The sequence below is a fragment of the Ursus americanus genome, chromosome 13 (assembly GCF_024610735.1).
Source record: "Ursus americanus isolate L20-20 chromosome 13, mUrsAme1.1.p, whole genome shotgun sequence".
Lineage (NCBI taxonomy): Eukaryota > Metazoa > Chordata > Mammalia > Carnivora > Ursidae > Ursus > Ursus americanus.
The window spans coordinates 38,861,865-38,887,827 of record NC_142139.1 but is presented as its reverse complement, the minus strand read 5'-3'; the positions used below and the strand labels follow the sequence as shown (position 1 = coordinate 38,887,827).

Sequence of the window (25,963 nt, the reverse complement as noted above, 5' to 3'; positions counted from 1 at the left end):
AATGAAGCTTATCAACATGAAGATAAGGATACTGACTTTGCTTTTGGATATTTGGAGGTCTTTTGTGATTACTTTCTGGTTTTTTCAGAATGTTCAGTGTTGCCAGGATAGTGACTGTATAATGATCTTCGTATAACTTTGATAAAGATGAAGGATTTACAATTTAACTTTTTCTCACTCAGAAATCAGAGAACCTCCAGCCTCTTATTTTGTTATTTGATTCACTGAGCTATGATTTTTTTCATACATTTTAGCAATTTGAGTTTATTTCTTGACTTTTCCTATCATATTTGAGGAGGATCAAAAAGATCACTTCTACTTTTAGGGAAGATATCTTAGATATATCACTGCTAATTGTAGTTCTTGTCATCATTTTCTAAAATCAAGAAGGCTTTGGCCCAATATTAATGAATTCTAGATCTCTGGGTTCACTACTTAGTTGTGTCTGTGTGTGTGTGTGTGTCTACAATTAAATAGTTATATAAAGGGCTTTAAAAACTTATTCAGCAAAGCAATGCATAATAACTATAAAAATTTTAAATAATTCAAAACTATAAAGTAAAAGGGTGGAAAGTCCCCGTCCCCAAATTTGTATGTTGTTAACTAATACCAGGATCACATGCTAATGTCAGCTGTAACAGTTCCTATAGAATGTGGTTTGATATATACAGAAAAAAGCTTCTGCCACAGAATCTTTCACCTTTTACTGATGCTTAAAACTCCACTCTTAGAGATAATTTGATTACACATCTGTTTTTTTAAGCAATCCTTTCCAATCATTCAGCTCTTTGTGCACAGGATTTGATAATAGGTTTTGACAAAAGGGGAAGTACAGACACAGCACAGGGTCTGAGCCGCCATTGTGTAAGGAGTGCAGGGCAAATCCTGAGCCGTGTGAGAGGTTGGAAGAAGAGGTGGAGAGGTTGAACGGCAGAAAAATACATTGCTCGGGCAGGTAGATGTTGCTCAGGAACGTTAATATGGATAATATCTGTGCTCTGTCACCTTGCACCTTCCCTCTGGAAGCCTCATTTTCTCCTTTACTTTTCAAGTTAATACACTGTTATTTTATGTTTATGTAAGTTCAGAAATTAGTTCTTAATTTTCTTTTGAAAATGAAACTTGGCTCTATGTAAATAGATGGGCAGGGAAGAGGAGGAGAGCGATGATACTGCTCAATTTAAAGAATTATATACAATGAGTCTCATAATGTGAAAGTAAAATCTGAAAAATTTCCGTAAGTTGTGTTTAGTGTCAGTGGTTGGTTTTCGCTCTTCTAAATGTATCCTTCCAAATGCTGTTTTAGCAACGCATAATCACTCTGAAAAGGTCTGTTTTCCAAAAGCAGCAGCAGCAGTGTGTAAGTTTACATGACCCCAGTTTCATGACAGCGGTAGCAAATCAGATATCTTATCCAAGGAAAGCATTTTTGGCTTAGGATTCAATCACTTGCATGGTGGGAGTCAACAACTTGTTTCAGCTCTAACACTGCTGCAGAGCACTGGCTGCAGTGAATCTTTCAGGAAGCATAAACACAATCGGTATTTATAGCATTGTTAACATTTGTTAAATAGTTAGGGGAATGGTCTGTAAGTCTGTTTTAAGCAGGTGGGGCAGGAATCTCACTGCAGTGAGATTTAAGAGTAGGACAATAAGACAACATGATTACTCTGCTTGTAGCAAGAGAGTAAATTAGAAGTATTGAATACAGTAAGTTAAGAATTCATGCAGCCACAATTCAGAGTGTTACAAAAATAATTCTGAATTATCTCTGGCCAGAAGTGTGTTACACAGATGGCACATTTGACACAGTGCAGGGCAGGAACTGTACAACGAAAAGCCAAATAAACAGTAAGGATTAGTCAAGTTTTAATTGAAAACCTACATAAAAAATACCTTGAAATTATGCCAGACTTTCTTGTATATCAAAACCACAATAATCAAAGTTTCCCTTAGTCAATTAAATGAACATCAAAGTTGTCAGTAAAGCTAATCTTTGTATTTTGCTAGTTATTATTGCATATTGCAGTCTTCTTAGTTAAATAGGTATAGCTAAATTATGCATGCAGGGATATAAAGTAGGCACAGAGTATTAATATTTTTATGGTTTTTTTGCTCTGTCAACTACCCAAGGAATCCAGAGAACTCTATCATGCTGATGACTTCTGTCACTAACCCATTTACTTCAGATACCGTCTTCATTCTAAATAGAGAATGTGAAAAGTAGTCTCAAAGCAAGTGGCTGAATTTTGTTCTCTAAATTTTAAAGTAAATGTAAGCTTCTAGAAAGGGTAAGATGAAAAAAATTGCATAGATTTGTAAAATCTATATAAGATTATTTGCAAGTATGATAAATTTCTAAATATTCAGAATAGTATCATTTAAAAAACATTGTTAACAAAGATGAGGAAGTTGACTTAGAATATAATCACTGTTTTCAGTTTTCATTATTGGTGCAAAAAAGCAGCAGAAATTCTATTAGTATTTGGGAAATTCCTGAGTCAAGTGTAAATTTTTAAAATGTTAAGTGCTATTAAACTGTGTTCTAACAGTAACTTTGTTGTCTAACCCCTCTCTGTCCCTGCCAGTACCATGTAATTGGAGAGAGTGTGTTTGTGTGTATGTGTGCATGTGTGCATATTGTCTTTCAACTCTCAGTTCCTCAAGGTCAAGGATCATGTCATCTCATTGCTCACTGTACCTCATTTCATTATTCTTACATGGTGCATGTTCACAAATATTCTTGAGAAAATAGACTACATGATTTTTACCAAATGAATGACTAAATGACTGCTGCTTTCCACGACATAGTTTAAACGTATTTGTCTGGTTTTGAGAAATAATTTAATGTTCTGAATATAGTAAATCAACTCTTCCGATTTTTCTCTTTTTTAAGAAATGTGCCCTACATTTTCACTGTTTGTCTCTTGGTATTGGCAACCTCTTTGAAGCAACATTTCACTTATTTTTCTAGGCAGGCTGCTTTATCTACTCATTTCCAGTAGCTAGAGATGGAGGTGTTTTGAATGAGCACATCAGTGTTCTAGACAGAGATACTGTTTGAAATTATCCATGAACACAGTGCCGCTGAACATTATTGAGTGACGTTTGTTTCTGTTGGTTGTGTCTGCTCTGACTAGCTGGTTTCTTTCAGATTGGCAGCTGGGATTATGCTGCAGTGGATGGACAGCTATAAGAAGTGGAGACTGTAGTGAGGCTGGGGCAGGCCTCAGTTTAATGTGTGTTTGGAATGTGTGCGTTCAGTTAAATGCACTAGTGGGAAATCTATGCATATTTTTACAAGTTAAAATTACCTTATGTTTTACCTTACTAACTTCCATGGTATTATTGAATAAATACATAAATAAAAATACTCCTCTCCTTCCTTAATGTTCCCTCTCTGCTTTCTTATTACTGCATTCTTATTTTTTTTAATAAGTTTCACTTTATTTAGCAAGCTACTCTTTCTCTTTGCTCCTTTTGTACTCCATACCATCATCATGACATGTATATGTCTCCAGATAACCAATGCATTGTGAAAAACATATAGTTTACTTACAAAATTTATATATTTTTCTAAATTCTTGATTAATACTGAATGATGACAAAATATTGCTAAAACGAATGGCTCCTTGAAATCAGGTAGATCTAAATTAGGAAATAAGCTCAAATAACAAAATTAACTTTGTAGTAAGGTCTCTGTTTTTCAGTTTTTGACAGTTTATCAACTGGAGTTTTTCCTAAATGATTAAAAAATTCTTCTGGCTACTATATTGATGGAGAAATTAAACTTCATAAAGCTATATTAAATATTGGCATATTTTTCTTTAAATTTTCATATTTTTTAAGATTTTTTAAGAATGGAGAATTTTTTGTTTTTCTTTATTTTTAAAGCAATGCATGTTAAGATGCTAAACAGTATATAAGTGAAGAAAGTATTAAAGTATTAATTTTTATTCTGCCAATCTTTTCATCAGATAACAGCTGATAATAGTTTGGTATATACCCTCCAGACTTTATACATGCATATTCAAATATATACATATATATACTCACATAATACATGTAAGTTTATATGTGTTTATATTTTTCTTTATTTTTACCTAAATGAGATCATACACTAAATTCTTTGGTAATTAGGATTTTTTTCCATCAATATATTATAAACGAGTTTCCATGTCAGATACATTCAGACCAACTCATTTGTTTTAATGGCTGCATAGTATTCCATTATCCAAGTTTAAGTAGTTTTGTCCCCTAAGTTTTACTGCTAGAGAGTGCTATAATAACTGTCTATGTATCTAAATTGTTTTACATTCATCTGATTCTTGCCTTATTAAAATTTGTAGAAGTTGAATCAAAAGCTCAGTCTTTAGTTGAAAACATTAAAGTTTTTATTTTTTATGTCTTAATTTCTCAAAATTAAAAAAAAAAAGGTTGGTTTCAAGTCCAAGTTTACATAGAGTAACTTCTCGTCAATTTAACTTATTTCTTCCCCATATTGTCTGGTCTCTATTTTGAACATTTATCTGGTTGAGTTTAAAATATGCTAGGAGTGCCTACGTAGCTCAGTTGGTTAGGCATTGGACTTTTGATCTTGGCTCAGGTCTCAGTCTCATGATCCTGAGTTCAAGCCCCACAATGGGCTCCATGCTGGGGGTGGAGCCTACTAAAAAATAATTAATTAATTAATTAATTATGCTAGTATGTCATGACATTTTTTTAACCAATGGGCCATTTATCTTTTACATTTAGGCTTCACAAAGTTTGAATTCTATGTTGTTGTTGTTATTTGTAGGGCACTTTGAATATTTACATTTCAATCTTAAGAGATTCCTTTTAAATAATTTTGAGTTAGGTTCATTATGCTATTTTTCTTAGTTTTTTTGTTTTTTTTGTTTTTTGTTTTTTGTTTTAGAGAGTGCGCGCACATGCGTGCACCAGCTGGGCGGGGGTGGGGGGGGCGGCAGGGGAGTGGGAGAGAGAGAATATTAAGCACACCCAGCACAGAGCCCAACATGAGGTTTGATCTCAAGACTCTGAGATCATGACCTGAGCTGACATCAAGAGTCAGATGTTTAACCAAACTGAGCCACCCAGCCGCCTCACATTATGCTATTTTAATTTAAGATTTTATTTATTTTGAGAGAGGGAGAGAGAGTGAGCACAAACGGAGCGGAGGGGCAGAGAGGGAGAAGCAGACTCTCCGCTGAGCAGGGAACCTGATGTGGGCCTCGATCTTAGGACCCTGGGATCATGACCTGACCTGAAGGCAGACACTTAACTGACTGAGCCACCCAGGCCCCGCATTATGTTATTTTTTAAAATTGTTGTGCATTTAAAATTTTTGTCCTGACTACTAAAAAGTAATTCAGTATTTCATTTCTTAGATTAAGAGAGAGTCTGATTTCTCAATGTTTATAAATTATGCTTTGCCTTTTTTTAAAACAAGCTAGAGATGTTATCCAAACAAAACCATATGTATTATATATAATTTTCTTTTTTGGAATCTTCATGTATTTTTTATCAAGTATATTTACTTGTCCTCTCTTGGCCTTAGTGGTTCATATTATCAGGATTTTTGTCCTTTAGGAATTAAGTACAAAATTCAACATACTATGATTAAGTAATTTGATTAGTATACTTTTTTAATTTGCTGATACCAAAGCTAGATTTTTAATTGTGGCCCCAGAGAGCACTGAGGCTGGTCAACCAGAAAGTCAGTCAGTAAACATTTAGTGGAAACCTGTCAAATACCTAGCAAATTGTCCTCAATTTAAGTTCAAATGTATGAAGGGCAAGAGGAAAACTGGCACGAGTAATGATATTATATCTAACACAGTGGAAATCATTGATTATTCTTATGACTCTCTTTTTAAATACTGAAAAGTGAATTAATTCTGAAATATATAAAGTCTTATTGGGATTTTTAAAACTTTCTTGGTAAAGAATTACTTTAGAATCTTAAGACAGCTTTTTAGAACTTGATTTTGGTAATCACAGAAAATCTTAACATATTACTAAATGGAATGTGTTTTCTTAATTTTTTTCAATTTCTCTAACCTGATTTTATAGTGCTTTTAGATGTAAATATATAGGAGATAAAATGCAATCTCACAGTTGTATGCTTAAAAGAAACAGTGTACATATGTGTTTACTTTAATTGCATCCATATGTTTAAGTTATTTCTCTTCCAAAACCATCTTAAAATAAAATTTTACAACTTTATTGTTGGTTACTAAGTGTTGTGCTGATTTAACTTGTTTCCTCTGTTAGATTAAAAAGACTAGTTCTGAGAGACTAAAATAGTCATTGTTAAGTGGAAGCCAAATACCACATTGTCACTAAGCCAAGTCTACTTTTATTTACTTTTATTTCTTTTCTTTCTTTCTTCCTTTCATTCTCTCTAGTGTGTGAATCTATATTCTTTCTATATACTGTCTCTTTCTCTAGATATAGCTATAAAATCATGCAAGTATGCAATAGTTGGCACAGAAAACAGTGGAACATGCAGCTTGTTGAAAATATTTTCATAATATTTCCATTTGGAAATCCATTAATAAATTCTCTAGGTAATATTTGAGATGCTGTTTATAAAATATAAATATGTGGTTTTGCTGGAATGTCTCAAAGTATTTGCATAGTCTTTTTTTTATTACTATGTATTTCAACGTCTGAAATGTTGCCTGCTGAACTCAGATTTTATTATAGAAAGTAGTAACAGGCTATTTACAGAAATAATTGGGAATTGATGAATAAGAATGTTAAATAATAAAGTAAGCTTTTTAGTAGAAATGTTTAATAGAATGTTTTATTCAGTGCGGGCTGCTTTGTAATAGTGCTAGGAGTGTATCTTAGCTGCATCCCTGCTGAATTATGTTGACTTGGATGGCCATTCATTCTTTTAGTAAATATTTATTGAGCACCTACGGTATGTCAGGCTCCAGAAGTGCAGAAATATTTGCAGTCTCTGGTCTCAAGGAGACTTACAGCCTAATCAATAAGGCAGCAATTATAAATAAGTAACTAGAATATCAGACAAGTAAGTAGTAGAGGTCTGTGCACATTGCTCTAAAAGCAACAGGGAGGGAGAGCAACAGTCTGGTTGAGACCGAAAAAGAGATTTCCCAAAGGACAGAGATGCCCGAGCTAAGTCTTAAAGAATGCAGAAACGACACAGAGAAGAGGAATTGAAAAAAGGGAAAAAAAAAAAAAAAAGGAAAAGAAAATAATACATACAAAGACAGTATGACACATTACATCTCACATTATATGGTATGAGAAGAGTGGTGGTAGAGGATGAGACTGGCAGCATAGGCAGGGCTGTATTATTATTAATCTCAATTATGACTAGTTGGTAACGTTTATGAAATGCTTATTTACTTAACCTCAACCAGCACTGTGTTAAGTCTTTGATGTATATACGGTAATAATAATATCAAACACTGATTGCTAGCTTGTTTTGTGTCAAGGATTGTTCTAAATGTTTTATATTCTCTCATTTACTCTTCATAAAAACCCAATAAAATATGCACTTTATTATCACCATTTTTAGTTGAGGAAACTAAGGCACAGAAGTATCTTGCCCAAAGTTACTCAGCTAATAGGTAAAAAAGCCAAGATTTTAAGTTAAGCAGTCTGAGTCCAATATCTGCGTACCTAACTTCATGAGTGATGCCACCCCATGGAAAGGAATTTGGATGGAAGGATTTTAACTAGAGAAGTTACATAATCAAATTTGCACCATGAGGATTGAACATCTTGAAAGCCCAGGTGTGTATTTAACTGCTCTGAAGAAAGGTGAAGGCTGTTGGCTAATATTTATAATTTTTGGTCATTGTAGGATTTTTTTTCTCAATATAATTTTACAGTAGAGGTGAAAAAATAAACTTCTTAAAAGCAAGAACAGTTTCTTGTTTTTCATTGAATCTTTCTAGCACTTTCTGAGCCCCCTGTAAGCTAACCTGAGGCCAAATATGTTAATAATTATTGAAATTGACTAATGGGTCATGGGAATTCATTATCCTATTAGATAATAAAAATTTAACTTAATAAACTTTTTTTAAAAAAATATTTTATTTATTTATTCGACATAAATAGAGACAGCCAGCGAGAGAGGGAACACAAGCAGGGCGATAGGGAACACAAGCAGGGCGAGTGGGAGAGGAAGAAGCAGGCTCATAGCGGAGGAGCCTGATGTGGGGCTCGATCCCGTAACGCCGGGATCACGCCCTGAGCCAAAGGCAGACGCTCAACCACTGTGCCACCCAGGCGCCCCAACTTAATAAACTTTTATCATCCAGAACCAGAACTATCTAGATGAAGGAAAGTTCTTAAAAACGGTTTAGGCATTTGGTACAGTTTATTAAGCTACCCTTTTACCAGTCTGCTTTCCTGAATCTTACACCTGTGTTTCCGTGATTTCAGACCTCAGGTGTGCCTCTAAATTTTCTATTGCTTTATTCATAAGAAGGGAAAGGTGAAGGGGCGCCTGGGTGGCACAGCGGTTGAGCGTCTGCCTTTGGCTCAGGGCGTGATCCCAGCGTTGTGGGATCGAGCCCCACATCAGGCTCCTCTGCTATGAGCCTGCTTCTTCCTCTCCCACTCCCCCTGCTTGTGTTCCCTCTCTCGCTGGCTGTCTCTATCCTGTCGAATAAATAAATAAAATCTTTTAAAAAAAAAAAAAAAGAAGGGAAAGGTGAAGAGTGAGTGATAAAATTACTTTAGGGGGCTTTTTCAAATCATACAGATTCCCCCAGAGTTTCTCACTTGGTTCTTAAGAATCACTGTATAGTGAGACGTGGAAGTGTTGTCATATCCCTCAGCTATGTTGGGATGAAGAAATGAGAATTGTTGTCTTCATTGACATCTTTCAGACCTTCCCTGAAAGACTCTTTGGTCTCAGTAATAGCAGTTATCAGCCTTCACTTACACTTCCCATTCTCACCCTTGCCCACATTTTGCCCTTTCAAGAACTGTTCTATTCTTTCAAGCTCGGTTTTGTCCCCAGTACAAACCGAGATAAGGCTTGAGGGTCTGGGTGAGCTTGCTGTGTATAATAGGCACCCGGTACTCTTTATGTTGTAAGAATACTATGTGCAAGGGACTGTTCTGTGTGCTGCATACTACTAAAATAGATGATATTCAACCCCTTTATAGTACAGCTGCAGACACAGAGTAGTAATTATTAAAAATTACCAAAAAAACATTACAAGGAAGCTGAAATCAAGTGTGTAGTCAGCAATATGAGCAGGTTATAACATTTGGGAAATAGTACAACAAAAAGGTGGAACTCAAGCAGGGTTTTCTGGAGAGGGGTAGGACTCAGAAAATTGAAGATGAGGGTGACCGTTCTAGAAGGGGCAGTCACATGAGAGCAAATGTAAGGCAAAAAGAGCTGATTATATTCATGCAAGAAAAGCAGACTGACTGAAAAAGAACACTGTATGCGGGAACCGGATGAGGGAATAAAAGTTAGAGATGTGGGAAGACCTTTATGGCCTAACATTAGGCCTTTACCTTTTAATTACTGGAGATTAATTGAAGACCTTTGATCAAGGGAATATTGCATAAGGAGAGTTTGGGAAAACTCAGTTCTGCAGGATACGCTGAAGGAAGAAACTAAATTAAAGAAGAAATTAAAGAAATGATTTGGTCTAGTGACTGATTATATGTGAAAAGAGGAGGTAAAATTTTTAAATATCAGTAAGAATTTGAGGATAAAAGAAAAATCAAAATAGGAGTCTAACCCTTGACTAAAGAATGCTAGAATAAAATTAGTTTTCCCAGATTTTAGATATGTTAATTTTAAGTGTGCTGAGACATGCCATACACACAGTGTACATAGATGACCATTTGGCAACAGTGTAAATGGACACTTCATAGAAATCAGTAATCCCCTGGTTTTGGATTTGAAAATCTTTCCCATAGAAGAAAGATTTGAACTCAAAGGTTAGTCAAGAATTAAAGTATTTGTGCCTGAGAATTCTGTAGTCTTTTTAGATGTTGGGAGGACTTGGAAAGAAAAGTATTATTTAATCCATGTGGGATAATACCGCTTTTATTCTGTTATTGAGAGAGAGTAATCAGCCCATTGTATTATATGACTTGAAAAAGCCTTTTCCTGAAAGAAGTCACTAATGTGCAAATTCTAAAATTTTAAGACTTTTTTTTAAAAAAATGTTAAAAAGAGAACATTGGTGGGGCCCCTAGTGAGTCAGTTGAGCGTCCAACTCTTGATTTCTGTTCAGGTCATGATCTCAGGGTCCTGAGATTGAGCCCCATATGGGGCTCTGCCCTGGGCGTGGAACCTGCTTAAGATTCTCTCTAGCCATCTCCCTCTGTGCCTCCCCCCTGCTTATGCACTCTCTCTCTCTAAAAGAAAAAAGGAAGAGGGTCACCTGGATGCCTCAGTCAGTTGAGTGTTGGACTCTTGGTTTTGGCTCAGGTCATGATATCGGGCTCCTGGAATTGATCCCCATGTTGGGTTCCATGCTCAGGGGGAAGTCTGCTTCTCTCCCTCTTCCTTCCCTCCTGCCCAGCTCATGCTCTTTCTCTCTCTCAAATAAATTAATTAATCTTTAAGAAAACAAAGAACATTAGTATTTTTTAAAGTTGTCTTACCATCGTATCCTTTTCATTTCAAAACAATGTGAAGTGTGAAGCAGGTATGTAGTATTAAGATCGGTTACATTAAAGTTATGTCTATAATTAAGATTTATATGCCATAATGTCATTATTCTTAGTTTCTCTGTAGTAGTTAATGTTACTGACCATTCTGTGTTTGGAATTCTCACCTTACAGCTTCCGTATCACTCTGTCCTGCTCCCTGACTCCAAATTCCTTCCTCCTCTGCTTTCTTCATTAGTTCCTTGTATGATACCCTAAATATGAGTATTTCCCAAGGTTCAGCTCTAGGTCCTTTTTTGCGTGTGTCTCGTGTATTTTCTTCCTGGAGCTTAACCAGTGAGTTTCAAACTATGTGCCAGAGCTCTAAGATTTCTAAGAATTGTCTCAGGAGCTGCGAAGGAAGCTTATGAAGGATGGCTTTGTCCAGTTTTAAAGGAGATAGCCCCTGTACCTATGTTTTTGATATATTGGGGTTTTATGTTATATTTCATTTGAAAAAGGAAGTCATTTCCGTTGCTTAAAAATTCACACATATACACAGGGGAAGAGAAGGATCGAAAACCATTGACTTAACATTTCTCTTTTCTGAATTACACCTAAATCAATACTGATCTTTGATGTCAGAGCCAATCTTGGGCTTTCTTTTGCTCATTGGATATCTCAACATGGGTAGATGGCTATCACTATCACTTCAGATTCCACATGGCACAGAAAATACACTGTCTTATGGCAAACTAGTTCTCCAACAGAAACTTCTATTTCCATTCATTGCTTTACTATTCTCTAAAATATGCAAGTTCAAAAGAAAAAGAATTAGTTTGTCTTTTCTTCATTGCTCAAAGTCATCATTCTCCAAGACCTGTTGATTTTTCCTTAGTCCATAAATATTTATCCCTTTCTTTCAAGTACCACAGCTTCCATAAGGATTGGGGTATATAATCCCTTTCATTTTGGACTGGTCTCTGAACCTCCAAAGAGATATTTTTGTCTTTGGGTGCTTAACCCTGCAGTATATTTTGAAATCTTGAGCCAGATTTCAGTTTCCTAAAATAATGTGTTCATCATTATCATTATTCACTCCTGAAACATTTCTTCCTTTCCTTCCCTGTTTTAGCTGTATTAGATGGGGATTACGCTGAGTCTCAAACCTAATAATAATGCAACATTTTATTTAGTGCTTTGTATGTGCTAAGTACTATACTAAATCCTTTTTAGGTATTATTTAATTTTCCAGATAATTCTGTGAACTAGGCATCATTAGTATCTATTTGGTAGATGAGGAACAGAGGTTAAGCTAATTGCCCAAAATCACACAGCAAAAAAATGGCAAAGTCAATGCCACAGGCCAGGTATGCAAGTTATCTCTTCCCTCCCCCTCCTCCATTTAAATAGGGGGAAAGACATATGGGCTGTTGGGCAGGGACCACCAAAAGCAGCAGTCAAGGGTAAAGGTGCTGGCTTTGCCAACTGGTCTTAAAAGAAATTTTCACATTCATAGGGGCGCCTGGGTGGTACAGTCGTTAAGCGTCTGCCTTCGGCTCAGGGCATGATCCCGGCGTTCCGGGATGGAGTCCCACATCGGGCTTCTCCGCTGGGAGCCTGCTTCTTCCTCTCCCACTCCCCTGCTGTGTTCCTCTCTTGCTGGCTGTCTCTGTCACATAAATTAAAAAAAAAAATCTTTAAAAAATTTTTTTTTCACATTCATGAACTCAGTCCATAAATCCATATATCATAAAATAGCAGTGCTCCCGCCTTCTTTGTGACTACCTCTAGGCTTCAAGTTCTCCCATCGTGTGATATTTTTTCTTCTTCAAGATTGTCCTGATGTTGATCATAAATTGATTTAACCCCATCAAAAAAAAAAAGCATTTTAGAAGTTCTGAAATGATCCTAGTCTCTATTCCTTGCTTCCTCTTGGCTCCTCCTCTTGTTTCTGAAGTCTAGGGCCAACCTTATCTCCTGCTATATAAAACCAAACTTACTAGCCATGCTACTCTACTAATTGTATCTGAACATGCTTTGTGATGATGATGATGATGATGATGATGATGATGATGTTGATGACAGTGATACCTTATTAATTAATTCATTCGCTTGTAGACTCATGCTTTTTTTGTGCTCAGTCTTACCCCCAGGCCTTGGCACAGTACCTAACAGATAAGAAGGAAGGATAGCTTCAGAGTATGAGCTCTAGAATCATGCTGTGTAGGTGCAAATTTTGAGCTTGCCGTTTAATGTGACCTTGGGCAAGATATTTAAGTTCTTTGTGCAGTATTTTCTTTATAGATATAGATGGATATAATAAAGGGCTCACATCATATAGTCTATTTTTTGTAAAGATTTATTTATTTCTTAGAATGCATGTGTGCCTGTGTGAGCGGGGGGTGGGGGGAGCAGAGGGAGAGTGAGAGAAGCAGACTCCCCACTGAGCTTGGAGTCGCACACAGTGCTACATCTCACAACCCTGAGATCACAACCAAAGCCAAAATCAAGAGTCAGATGCTTAACTGACTGAGGCACCCAGGTGTCTGGACTCACTTCATGTAGTTTAAAGATTAACTGATATAAGGTAGTAAAGCACTTCAAAAAGTTCTCAGTAAATAGTAAGAACTAAATAAATATTTGTTGTTATTATCAGCCCTTAGTGAATATTTGTTGACTGCATATTGAGTGTCTAATCTACTAAGCACTTTGCTATGTTTTTTACATAAATATCATTTAATTCTTACTATAGCATGATGAGGTGGATACTACTATTATCCACATTTTACAGGAGAGAAAATTGAAACTTTGAGATGGTTATTAAATAACTTACCCAGATCACAGCGCTTATAAGTGGTACGCATGCAGGGTTTGAACATGGTCTGTTTGACTTCAAAAGCCATGCTGCTTCCATCATACCAGTCAGCTTTCACAGAGGGGCTTTCCAGTCTTTTCTGCCTAAGCAAGTCATAGAGCTGTCTTTAAACTTATTGGCCTGACTACATCAAACTGCTGTTTAACCTTCTGAGTCCATTTGTCCTGCTTCCCATATTGAGAATTCATTCAAGGGCAGAAACATTAAGACCTAATACTGCTATGTACATTGTTGATGATTACTGAATGCATAAATAATGAATTGCTATCACCGTTTCTTACAAGGTTCATTGTAAAGGGCTACTGGTGGTATCCTCAACAAATAAAAAAAGGAAATTAATACTAGAAAATGATTATATTTCCTTGTTTTTTGATATATTAATTGCCTACAGTCCTGCAGAGCATGTAAAAATTAAGGATTGTTTTCTTAGGGATTAAAAAAATAACATGATAAACATATATTCTCTTATGAATTTGAGAGGTTTTCCTCATTCATTTAACCTGGAAGTTAGAATCCTGACTATTGTGGGGGTTGAAATAGTCTTTCTATCTCTTTGCTTCCTTCTCTCTCCTCACACATACTGTATTATTTATTCATTCACCCAATTTAGGGATCTAACAGTAAAGAAGATAGATCAGGTCCTTGCTTTCATAGATCTTGTATTTTAGTGGAAGAGAAAGGCATAAACAAGTAAACAAATAAAATAATTACAGATGGTGATAGCATCTGGAATTTAGTTGTTTTCCATGATAAAGGAGTTATTGGTGATTGGGAAGTGAGCATCTGTGCTAGGTGTACAGGAAGATCCGTGGTAAGGGAGTGTCTTGCAAAGGGTGCATGCACACGTCTTTCAAAAAGGGCATGCACATGTTTCTTATGTTTAGTTAGTCCCTGGTTTAACTGTCTCATGCTTGGATGCAACATATGGCTTTTACTTTGTTGTTTAGCCACCTAGGTTCAAAGAGACTGTCAACAATAATGCTCTTCCTATGGCAAAATAATAGCATCAAGCCATTTTCACAGGTGCTATGTTTCTTTTCTCCTCCTTTCTACTTCCCAGGATGAAATGGGGCCTAGAATCAAAGCAGCAATAGGTTTTCTCTATACCTGTAAAAGATTAGCTTTAGTCATCAGGGATGATGCAAGCAGGGAAAAAAATGCAAGAAAACAGAGATGAAGCCAAAAAGGACAATTTCTGATTGTAATAGCTGGTTTCTGTTTCATATCACTGAGCAAGATGAGAAGGTTTTGCAGGGTTTTATAGGAACAGCTTACACAGTACTAAAGGATGATCTCACCCTCAATGTCCTTGCCAGGTGCTTAGACCCACTGTGAAAACATAAAGTTGATTTTCAACATGAAACAAACCAGAAGTATGGAATGACATTTTCAGGTGACAGTTGTGGTTCTACTGCCTATAATTAGCACCTCTTAACCCTCAAACTTGCCCATGCCTTTTTCAGGCTGTTGAAGCTCAAATTCGAAGTTTTGGACAGACTCCTTCTCAACTACTCATAGAGCCCCATCCTCCCAGAGGTTCTGCTATGCAAGTGGTAAGTGCTGCTTACACTCTTCTTGTTTCTTGCCTCTCTCTGAGACCAGACTCAACATTCATAACCGTGTTTTGTTGTACTTGAGATCTTCTACCACATCTGAGCCTGTTCTTTTTATGCGATGTTTGTCAACCTGCTAACAACTGGCAGATACTATGACATGCTGTCCTGGAGTCTTTGGAAAGGTGAACATTGCTCCAGTGCTGTAGGATCTCAGCAGTCCATGTTTTGTGTTGCAGAATTAAAAGGTTTATAATTGTCATATATCCTCGCTGCAGGATAATGGCTTCAGACATAGGATAGATGAGTTTTCTAATTTGATCCTATGAGTTTCTAGATTAGTTTTGCTTCTGTTTGTTTTTTACATCCCGATATGCTTTCAGTTTGGGAATTTTAAAACTAATCCTAATGTGTAGGATCTTGTTACCGAGGATAAGGGACCACAGCGAGAAGAAAAGATAGTTTGGTATACCATACCACCCAAAGCTTACTACAGTGATTTATATTGCTTGTGATTTTGAGGGTTAGACAGGCACTTCTTCTTTTCTTCTCCCCTTGGCGCCCTCACATACTGCTGTGGGGTGGGCTGAGGTGGCCAGACCTCTTTCCATGTGGTCTTTCATCATCAAGGAAGTTAGCTCAGGCTACTCTCACAGTAGGAACAGTGTTCCAAGAGAACACTTTTGCAAGACTTTTGAACATATAACCTCATTTACACCACATTTTATTGGTCAAAGCAAGTCAGAGGCCAGCCCAGAATCAGGAGTTGGAGATGGTAGAATTTTGACCAATATGGCAAAGGGACAGGAGCAAAGAGAGCAAGATATAGAGATGTGGCCCTTTCACCTCTGGCTATGTTTCTTTTTTTCTTTCCCTTTCCATCTCGCTGTCATCTTTGTGTCTTTTTCCCTTTCACCCTCTTTGTCAACTTCTTTCTGCTTCCAAACCTTTTTTCCCTTCTTGCTCTAGTTATATGAGTTGGCCATCACAGTAAAATACAGCATTTTAAAAATTATTTGCATCATGTTTTCCACTAAACATTTTTAAACAGGTGAGATCAGATTTAAGTGAACATAAAGGGTAACTTTACTGAGCAGAAGACTACGTAAAAAGCAAACATTTAACAAAAACAGTGCAAGATAATCCTATAAAAATAGTAAGAATGATTTATGTTTGTGGTTTGGAAATAGTTTTAGTAGTAGCTTGTCAGTGAGACTCAGGCTATTATGATGGTGGCTCATGGACACTCACCTCCACTGCACCACTGACTTTTACCTGGTCAGACTTGGTCACTGGGGCAAGGAGGGAGCTTCTCCTGTCAAGCCTGTCTTCATGGCAAAAGAATCCATTGAGGCAGTTCAGCTTTCTAGGATAGGAAGGCACATGCTTATATGAGGATGGGATAACAGTCTTTCCCATTATCTTTATCCTCTGCATTGAATCCCTGAACTCCTTTCCAGACTTGTGCAAGCTGTGTTTTCATGTCACACATATGTGGGTGGGAAAGAAAGGTGTGTTGGAGAGAAACCAGAGTTGTCAACAAGTGTACATTTAATCTGGGACAACCGAATGAAATTAGGGTAGCAGTTTCCCCTTCTACCTCAAATGGGGTTCCCTGAGGCACCTAGGATTAGAGGATGGTTTGCTTCTCTTATCCCTGCTTTACCTGGTATCCTCCTCATCTACAGCTGTTGCTGTCACTGTAGACTAGCCCAGTATGCTGCGCTGTGCTTTCTCTTAGGTCTAGTGCTCCCTATTCCATACTTGTCAGCCAAAAGGATATGATGGAACTCCCAAGAGTTTCCCACTGCTTGCCTGCACTGGGAGCACTACTCAAGATGGAGTATGTAGAAACAGGCTGAGGGGACAGCTTGTTATAAAAATGCGGTGGACAGTTCTGGATATGATGTCTACGGCTTTCTGTGGAAGTAGCTTGTCCTTGCCATGTGGCTAAGAGTTGGCCCACTAGAGTCACTATGTAAACAAGACATTCTTCCTACACATTAGAGATTCTTCTGTGTTTTTTTTAAGGGCATAAACATTGGAATTATTCAATTTCAGTCTAATCGTATTTACAGTACGAGCTGTTAAGCTCAAAAATAAGTATCAACTTCCTTTCAGTGACACTTTATGATGTATGTTATACTCTTACTCAGAGTTTATAAATTGACCTTAGTAAATATTATTTTTTTTAACCTCATAATTGAAAAATAAGGCTTGGTACTCTGAAACGATGTTCATTTCCTTTTCCCAGGACTTCTTCAAAACTATCCTGTAGGGTGTTGTGTTTGTTGTTGCTCATTGTTTCTCATTTTTGTCCAGTTCCACAGAGTTCCTTGAAAACTGTATAAAAGGTTCTTTGTATAATAAAAATTGCTAATTGATACAGAGGTTTTAAAAATCAAAGGCCCAAATGTTTATTGTTTTTACTACCATTCAGATGAGTCCCCCCCCATCAACCATCAGTGCACCCCACCCCACCACACACACACACACACACACACATACACACACGGATATAGCAGAGATTAAAGCCACCTCGTGCTGCGTTAAGTGCATGAGCCATAATATACACCAGGTGTAGTAATTAGCAGGCACACGAAGGCTGCCTATTTGTCTGGTTTTGCTGCTGTTGCTGTATCCCCCTGTGTTTTCACACCATCAGATAGTTGGATTTAATTGAGGCCACATCAGATGAGGCATTACTGACACCTTTAATTGAATGAGCATCCAGGGAGGATTAACTCATAATATTGATTGGCTTTTAGCCACTTGCTCAGAAGGGTGTCTGGGTAGCTTATTAGTTGCCTTTATTTACACCTTTATGCAAAGAGTGCAAATAGGAATTCTTAGTGCAATATGTTTTTCTAAGTACTCTTAATAACTTTTTTAAAGGACTGATAATAAAAATGCAAATGTATTTAATTTTTTATTAGCAGTTCTGAATAAATATGTGTTAAATATATGTGCCTACACATTTACATATACCTGGTATTTTGAAATATGGCAGTAGGAAAGCAGCCAGAAGCACTTCATCAAAGTGTTTCAATTGTGAATGATACTAATCAGCTATTAGAAAATAGACATGGTAGAAGAGGATTGCTGGAAATGCACAGTGCAATTACTGTGTGATAGCGTACTGGCACCACATATAAATAAAGCTGGTACATCACAGTGGTGTTATAGATGTCTTGGATTATGACATATGAGTTGTAGGAATGTTCTAAATCCTTAGTAGTCTTCAAGATTTATTTTGTTGCTAGTTATTAGAACAGACAGTGTTTTTTGTTTAACATTTTCAATTGCTGCTTTTTAAAGGAGAAATCAAAAGTCTTAGGCTTTAGTTTTTGTTTTTGTTTTTTTTTTTACCGAGAGAGGAGGGGCATCTAGGTATTTCTTTTTATCCTTAGCTGTAGCAGAAAAGAACAACATTTGCATTATAATAGGGCAGTGTTTATGACTTGGTACACTATATAAATATATTGTTTTTACAAGTACATTTAATTATGCATTGCTTTGAAACACCTTTATAATTAAGTTTGTATATTATGTTCGTAAGTTATTTCTCGACTGTAATAATACATACATGCTGTGTAACTATTGCTTATAAATATGTTTGTTTTAATTATCTCTATATTTAGTTGTCAAAATCTTCATGCTAACTCAACACAACTTTTGATGATCTTTGGAAGTTGCCTTGCCTTGCTTTTGTACCCATTGCCTAGCCTCTTTTTTTTAATCTGACACATACTAGCAATTAGAATGGTTTAACGCAATCTCTAATACTTTGCCTAGTTAGAATCTAAATCAAATCATTTCTTTAGTTCTTCATGGGAGTGGGGTGGGGAAAGGAGCTAATAAAATCTTTTTAAAATGTTTAAAATGATTTTTAATGATTTTTAAAATGTTTCTGTTAATGTTATTCTACTTCGATCACCAAAACATTCAACTAATGACATACACGAAAATTACAAGCCAATCCTAACTGCTGTTTCTATAAACCTTTCTGCTCACCCCACTCTCAGTTGCAACTTGTGTTAACATGGTCTTTCCTCTTCTTTTCCTGCACCCTCTTTCTTGTCTTTCTTTGTCTTTTCCTTCTTGTATATTTGGGTCTTGTCATGCCCACTCAACAGTATCTCCTCCTGCAGAGTCCATTGATGTTCACAGACCAAGCCCAGCAGGATGTTATCATGGTCCTAAAGTTTCCCTCCAACTCCCCTGTCACTCACGTGGCAGCTAACACCCAGCCTGGTTTGGCGACTCCTGCCGTGATCACAGTCACTGCTAACAGACTATTTGCAGTGAACAAGTGGCACAACCTTCCTGGTAAGTAAAGAAATATCATGATGATGCATAGTAACTGCTGAACACTGTAGAAAGATACTGTAATATCCACTTTAAATATATGATATCTCAACATTGAAGCTTTTCAATTTTCAAGCATTAGTCTGAATCAAAATATTTAATAGTCTGAAAGGCTTAAAGAAGTCCCCTCTGAGGCATAGAATACAAAGGTTAAAACATAAACTATTCTTTGGCATCTGGTGGTTTGTCTTTATTCCTTTTAGATAAATATCATTTCTCTAACTTAATATAATGATTTTCTATATTGTGTCCATAAATAGTATATATTTATTTATCAGATGGTCTCCTTTTTTCCACTTACTCATGTACTCAACACTTTTCATCGTCTACTTATGTGCCTTTTTGTGTATGACATCATAGTATTTGTCATGGACAATAGAAAAAAAAAAAAACACTTAAATTTCACAGCCCAAATACTACAAACCCATAAGTACATTCTATTTTTCCATTAAATGTTGAATAGTTAGGGTAACTAACAGCACGATACTGAAATAACCATCAGAATCATAAACCAAAGTTTGAAGAAACCAGAGAGTTCATCTAATCCAGCCCCATGTTTTACCAATGAAGATACTGAGCCCCAGGGAACTTGCCTTGTTCAGTATCACATATGGCCAGTCAGTGGCAGGGCCAGGTTTGAACCCAAGTTTTCTGACTCAAATTTTATGATCACCCTCTATGATTTATTGCCTCTCATTAGAACAGGAATGTTAGGATCTGGATCTAGCACTGTTCTTTTTGGCCACTAGTTAGAAATTCTGTTTTTAAGAAGGAAAATCTTTTAAAGTCCTGAAGATTATAGGCTTTTTTCCAAGCCATTGTTTTAGGTAGGAAATTTTAAAAGATAGATTTTAGTAGTCTGATAACTTGTCATTAAATCTGTAAAGTGTACATAAAGTACTGCTCATTATAATACCTGAACTGGTTGCAAAAAATATAAATTCTTGAATAGGACCTCATGTCAAATTAAATGCAAAAGCACTTAGAATGGAATAGAATTGAATTGGCATTCAAGCAAAAACTTGGTGCGCTGACTTTGCTCAGTAAGGTATCCATCATGAAGAATCTGTGGTTGGTATCAGAATTTATTAAATATGGCCATTTTCTTGTAGTAGAAAGGAAATGAATGCCAATATTTGATTAGAGAATAGATTTCAGAAAAAGTAGAGAAAGTAGAAATCGAGGCAGGTATATTCAATCTCTATTATTAGGTCCTTGTATTCCTTTTTCTTCAAGTGAACTTACAGTGGAAAATGTGCATGCGGATGACATATTTTGGGACTAAAGATTATCAGTTAACAAATGTGATTTTTTGATTCTCTAATACTACTCGTTAGAGGAAAAACATGCTGGTGATGTATGCTATCAAATACACTAGAGGATCGACCTAGTCAGTGTGCATTTACTCTTAGAGCTCGGCAAAAGCACCAGTAGTGTGCGCCATCAGGGCCAGCACAAATGATGCCTATCCTGGGTGGCTGTGGCAGCTCTGAGAACTTCTTCAGTTTAAACAGAGTGACAGCATATTTAAGGAGAAACAAACCTTTTCAGTTGCTGGAAAGCCCGGGCTACTCTCTGCCACTGTCTTCCGTTCAGCCTAGCAGAGAGCCAGCTCAGCAGGAACTGAGCTGACTCCACGAAAGGGCTACTTACTAGGTCTCCAGCTGATACTCCAAAAGTATTGATGCCAGGCTCCTGGCAGTCCCCTCGTGAGCCAGCCCATTTCCCTGACTGGAAAGCTTGCTTCCCTTAGTACTTGGTGGTCACGTGTTCTTTTCCCTACTTCCAATTTTTCTCTAGATATGTGAAGTGCTTTAGGGGCAGCATCTCTTGCTGGAGTACCACTTACAGTGCACCCAGCTGTTCCCAGCCCAAGCCCACCGTTCTGTGAGATAAAAGCTTGTGGCTCAGTCGTTAAGCATCTGCCTTTGGCTCAGGTCATGATCCCAGCGTCCTGGGATCAAGCCCCACATCAGGCTCCCTGCTCAGCCAGAAACCTGCTTCTCCCTCTCCCACTCCCCCTGCTTGTGTTCCCTCTCTTGCTGTCTCTCTCTGTCAAATAAATAAATAAAATTTAAAAAAAAAAAAAAAAAGCTTGGAGGACTGCATATGTTTTACCAGTTCTTTGCCTCTTGTTCTCCCCAGTGAGCCACCTTTGTGTCTGTACTACTGAGGATGAAACCTCTGCCCGAATGTCTAAGATTTGTCATTGCTCATCTGCCAGGGGAGATGTCCAGGCTGCTTTTAGGCAAGCCGACTTGGGTGATGGAATACAGACAGGCCCTCCAGGTGCCCCACCTCAAAATACCCATAGGCCCTAACCAAGGGGCTACTTACAGTGAGGCACAGTTCCCAAAGAAGGGAATATTCCCTACATCTGCATACGTGCTCCCTTTCTCCCTTTAAAAGCAGCCCCCACCCACTACCTCCTTGCAGACAGCCTCTCCTCTGCTCCCCTGCCCAATGCTCCCCTGCAGTGTATTCAATAAACTTCTCCTTTGTTCTGCCTCAGCTTCCATCCTATGGATAGTCGCCCCACATTTGGGGGCCCCTATGATCCAGAGACACCCATTCAGACTCCACGCGTACCTTGTGTTTTGTTTCCACCCCCTGGCTTTACAGTATGACACAGCAACTCCTCACCAGATAAATACATACGGGAATACACAGGTAGTTAACCCTTCTACAATGTGATCTCCAATTCTGAGCTTATACCTACACCTAAAAATATTAAGCATTCATTTTATTAAATCTGTGTCTCATTTCAAGTGTGTTTATATAAATCTGGTCTTTCATCCTATCTTGTTCTACCTTTCCCTTGCATTGATATGCCTTGATTTCAAACAAATGTCATGAACAAAAATGTCAGAAATCCCCCAACAGTTTTTCTCCAATGAATATCAAATTCATGTTATACTACTTTTTTAAAAATTTAGACTCTGGTTCTTTTCTGAGAAACTATGATTTCCATAGTTTGTGCATTAGACAGCTAGCTCCTATCATTTCTTTCAGCAGTGTCTGAGTCCTGATTTAAAAAAAAAAAAAAGTTATCTTTATTTTTCCTTCTCCTCCATAGGACCTTACAGAACCTGCTTACAGAATAAAAGAATAGCAGCTAACATTTATAGAGCATTTTCTAGGTTCTAGATACTGTTTTAATCACTTTACATGTATTAACTCACTGAATCCCCTCAACAGTCTTAGGATGTAAGTTGTATATTTAGGTTGAACCATATGAAATCGCCTCTTTATAGGTCAAAATGTCAGGTATTATTAATTTCATATTGTTCAGTCTAACTAACCCATTTTACTGATCAGGAAACTGAAATGCAGAGGCTACATAACTTGCCCAAGGTCACACGGGCAGTCAGTGGCAGCACTGGAATTTGAGGCATGACCAGAGATAGTTACCCTCCTACGTTTCAGTGACACTGTGTCTTTCATGTCTCTATGATCCCAGATTCTAAGAAAAGTAGAGAAGAATTGTCAAGGTATTAATTGATTAGCAGTGGTATTACTGAAAGTAAATGGCACTTTTGGGTTAACCAGAAGCTATGGTGCATTCTCCCTGAACATTCCCTGTATGTGTCCCCTGATTTCTTCCTGGCAGAGCCAGTGATCAGCAGACAATGCCTTCAGTAAAAAAGACTGAGTTATACAGCTTCCTTTCTTCAGCTACTTTAATTTCTTATACATACTCAACTATAATTTTTAGTGCTAATATTGTACTTAGGTATTTTATCAGTATTAATGATCTTTGAAACCACCTTGAAAAGTTGGTATTTGCTAACAGGGGAAATGATAACATAATAAGTTTTAAAAATAATCTAATGAACTTATTGGAACGTACCCCATTTTTCTTTTAAGCCCCTCAAGGAGAGACAGAAAGATTTCCTAAAATATGACGGTATTAAGCAGAGTTCTGATACCAGCTAAGCAGTAGTTTAAATGCTGATGAGTCTGTAAAAGGCAGATACTGACCAGAGTGAATGGCTGAGTCATTCGGGGAAAATAATTTGGAAAAGGGCCCAGAATTTAACTATTAGAATTACAAAGCTGAAAAGATCATCTACTCCAAAACCCTTCCTTTTTGGGTTTATGCTCGCCTAAGTCTGCATAGCAGCCCGCAGCAGCTCCGGCTCCCCAGCACACTTCCTCTTTACCTTAAGTCCTTCTACCTTTCACAGGGAAACAGCCCTCAAAATCTCTTTTCAATAACAAAATAAGTATGCAGGAACCTTTAGAACTGTTGAACAAACTATTCTTAGTATGGATTGATTTTTGTTTTTCATTTGCTTCTCAGAGTATTTTGAAATTGAAACCATGGAAATATTAAATATTAATAAAACTTTTCTTAAAAACCTCAATCCAATCTTGAGGAAAATATTTCAGCCAAATGCATTTAACTAAAACATTTATCTGCGGATCGCTTTCTTTATTTTTATTCAAACTTTCAATTGATTGGTTTTAAGTGATGGATGAAACATTAAATGTTCCCTGACTTAGAGCTTTCCCTTTCTCCATCATAAATTGACGTTTTTGTGGATCCTTTGTGCTGCAGCATTCAAAACTGCCTTTTTAAGAAGTAACAAAAAAACAGTATTTGCTACAGTCAGCAGATGGTTGTCACATTTTGTTTTCAGCGCGCTTTACCACTTAATTTTGTTTTGTTGCAGCATCAGAGGTTGCCAGTCAAGCATCTGCTAGAGCTTATGGCCCAGGACTGGAGCCACTGCCGATGGCACATGTTCAGAACAGCACTAATCTAAAATAAATGTTTCATAAGCTAGCCGTAAAAGCACCTGGATTTTTTTTTTCTTTAAATTTCACAAAAGTATATGAGAGATTTGGAGGTTGGAAACAATTCTATGGAAGACTTGACTTAAACATTTTTATGTAGTTTAGTATAAGAAAAATAATGCTTTTTTTTTTAATCTTTTGTGAATTCCAGCTCATCAAGGTGCAGTACAAGACCAGCCATACCAGCTGCCAGTGGAAATCGATCCTCTCATAGGTCTGTCACTTCTTTCTCTCTTTGCGATTCATTAAGCTCTGTATGGTGGCCCTGAAGTGTAGATTACAGTTGTTTTTCACTTGCTGGTTGCTGGGAATGGAATTTTCCTGATAAACCATTTGCATGCAAATTGGAATGCAATGAGCTGTGGCTATGCTGGTATTTCATCAACTCCCCCTCGTTGGTTTGCCTAATTTGAACAGGCCTAGGACGCGTGTCACTGAAAATTAATATGGATGCTGTAATAATGTGTGATTGAGAATGCGCATGAAGTACTGTCAGGATAATATTGGATCTTTTCATCACTCAGACTTGTTGATGAGCAGGAGCGAGGCACGTTATGATGAATTGGTGCACCGGTAATGTGATGGAGCTCCTTTGCTAGGGAAATTTTCATAATAACAGTGGGGTTCTTAGCAGCACTGTGTTGTGAAAAATAAAACTGTAGTGCCAAGGTTTCATCATTAAAGGAGATCAATCCTTTCTTCCTGGACCCTCTGTTCAGTCTGAGGGGATTAATGTGCAATTGCAAAGCAGTTTCGAAGTTGAAATATATTGCCCAGCCAATGGCAGTGTTAAGATGTTTGTATTCATTTTCCTATGGTCCCACAGCCCAATAAATTGCCATTGGAGGTTAAATTTGTTCAAGGGGGAGAAAAGGAAAAGGGAGGAGACCAGGAAGAGCCTTTGGGATGAAATGAGCATTGGTAGCAGATGATTTCGAATATTTAATTGCTTCTGTGCTTTTTGAGTCAGGTGATATCTCTCGTTTAGAATTTTTCATTCTTATGGGTGAGGATTTCAGATGTGGCTTCACTGAGAATGTTACTGATATGAACATATTAACATTTCTTGTTTTTAAAGATGCTCTTCAGTAACTTCCAGAATAAAAAACTTAATTGCCTAGTTGTAGGGGTATGTACCAATGTGGATGTTCAGCTTTTGATTTTGTTAAATTTCCCTGGCATATAAGTTTGTTAAAATGTTTAAGTTTTTAAATAAAGCACATGAATGAGCTGACTTATTATTTTAAAATACAAGGTGTTCCCTATGTGTAGGTCAACTTTTTTTGTCTTTAAAACCAGTGTTTCAAAGGGTTAGCTCAGTAGAGGGCTAAGTGGCTACCATTCGCGAATGAACTATCAGGATGAACTAAAATAATGTTAAGCTCAAAATTGATTTATTCATCAGTCCCCCACGTATAAGCAGAAATCTAAGAAGGAATTATCCACCACAAGGATAAATACTGCTCTGATTCCTAAATCATCTTTTGCTTTGAGTACATATGATTTGCCATATATTAAAAAATAAAATGTTCACTTGGGTAAAGTTTTAAACGTCAGGAAAATAAAGTCCATTTGATAAGTCCTTTAAAAGCATTATTTATGAAGTATAAATCATCGTTTGCCTTAAAACTTGACAGTGAATATATCCTATAGTCAAGTCTAATTAAATGATTTCAGCAACTGTCACCCTTCAGACCAGGCATGGGTAAACTTTTTCGGTAAAGGACGAGATAGTAAATATTTTAGGCTTCGTAGA

At 37.0% G+C, this 25,963-nt stretch overlaps 1 protein-coding gene across 4 annotated transcripts in view; it reads left to right on the top strand.

The window, feature by feature from the left end:
* LRBA (LPS responsive beige-like anchor protein) overlaps window positions 1-25,963 on the top strand; it is a 791,030-nt gene that overhangs the window by 725,095 nt on the left and 39,972 nt on the right. For 3 of the 4 annotated variants that reach the window (XM_087866503.1, XM_045798849.2, XM_087866504.1), the window contains 3 exons: window positions 14,950-15,039; window positions 19,176-19,368; window positions 24,359-24,421. In XM_087866503.1, the coding sequence (XP_087722629.1) occupies window positions 14,950-15,039; window positions 19,176-19,368; window positions 24,359-24,421 (346 nt within the window). The remainder of the gene's footprint in view (window positions 1-14,949; window positions 15,040-19,175; window positions 19,369-24,358; window positions 24,422-25,963) is intronic. The other variant, XM_045798851.2, reaches the window with a different exon arrangement.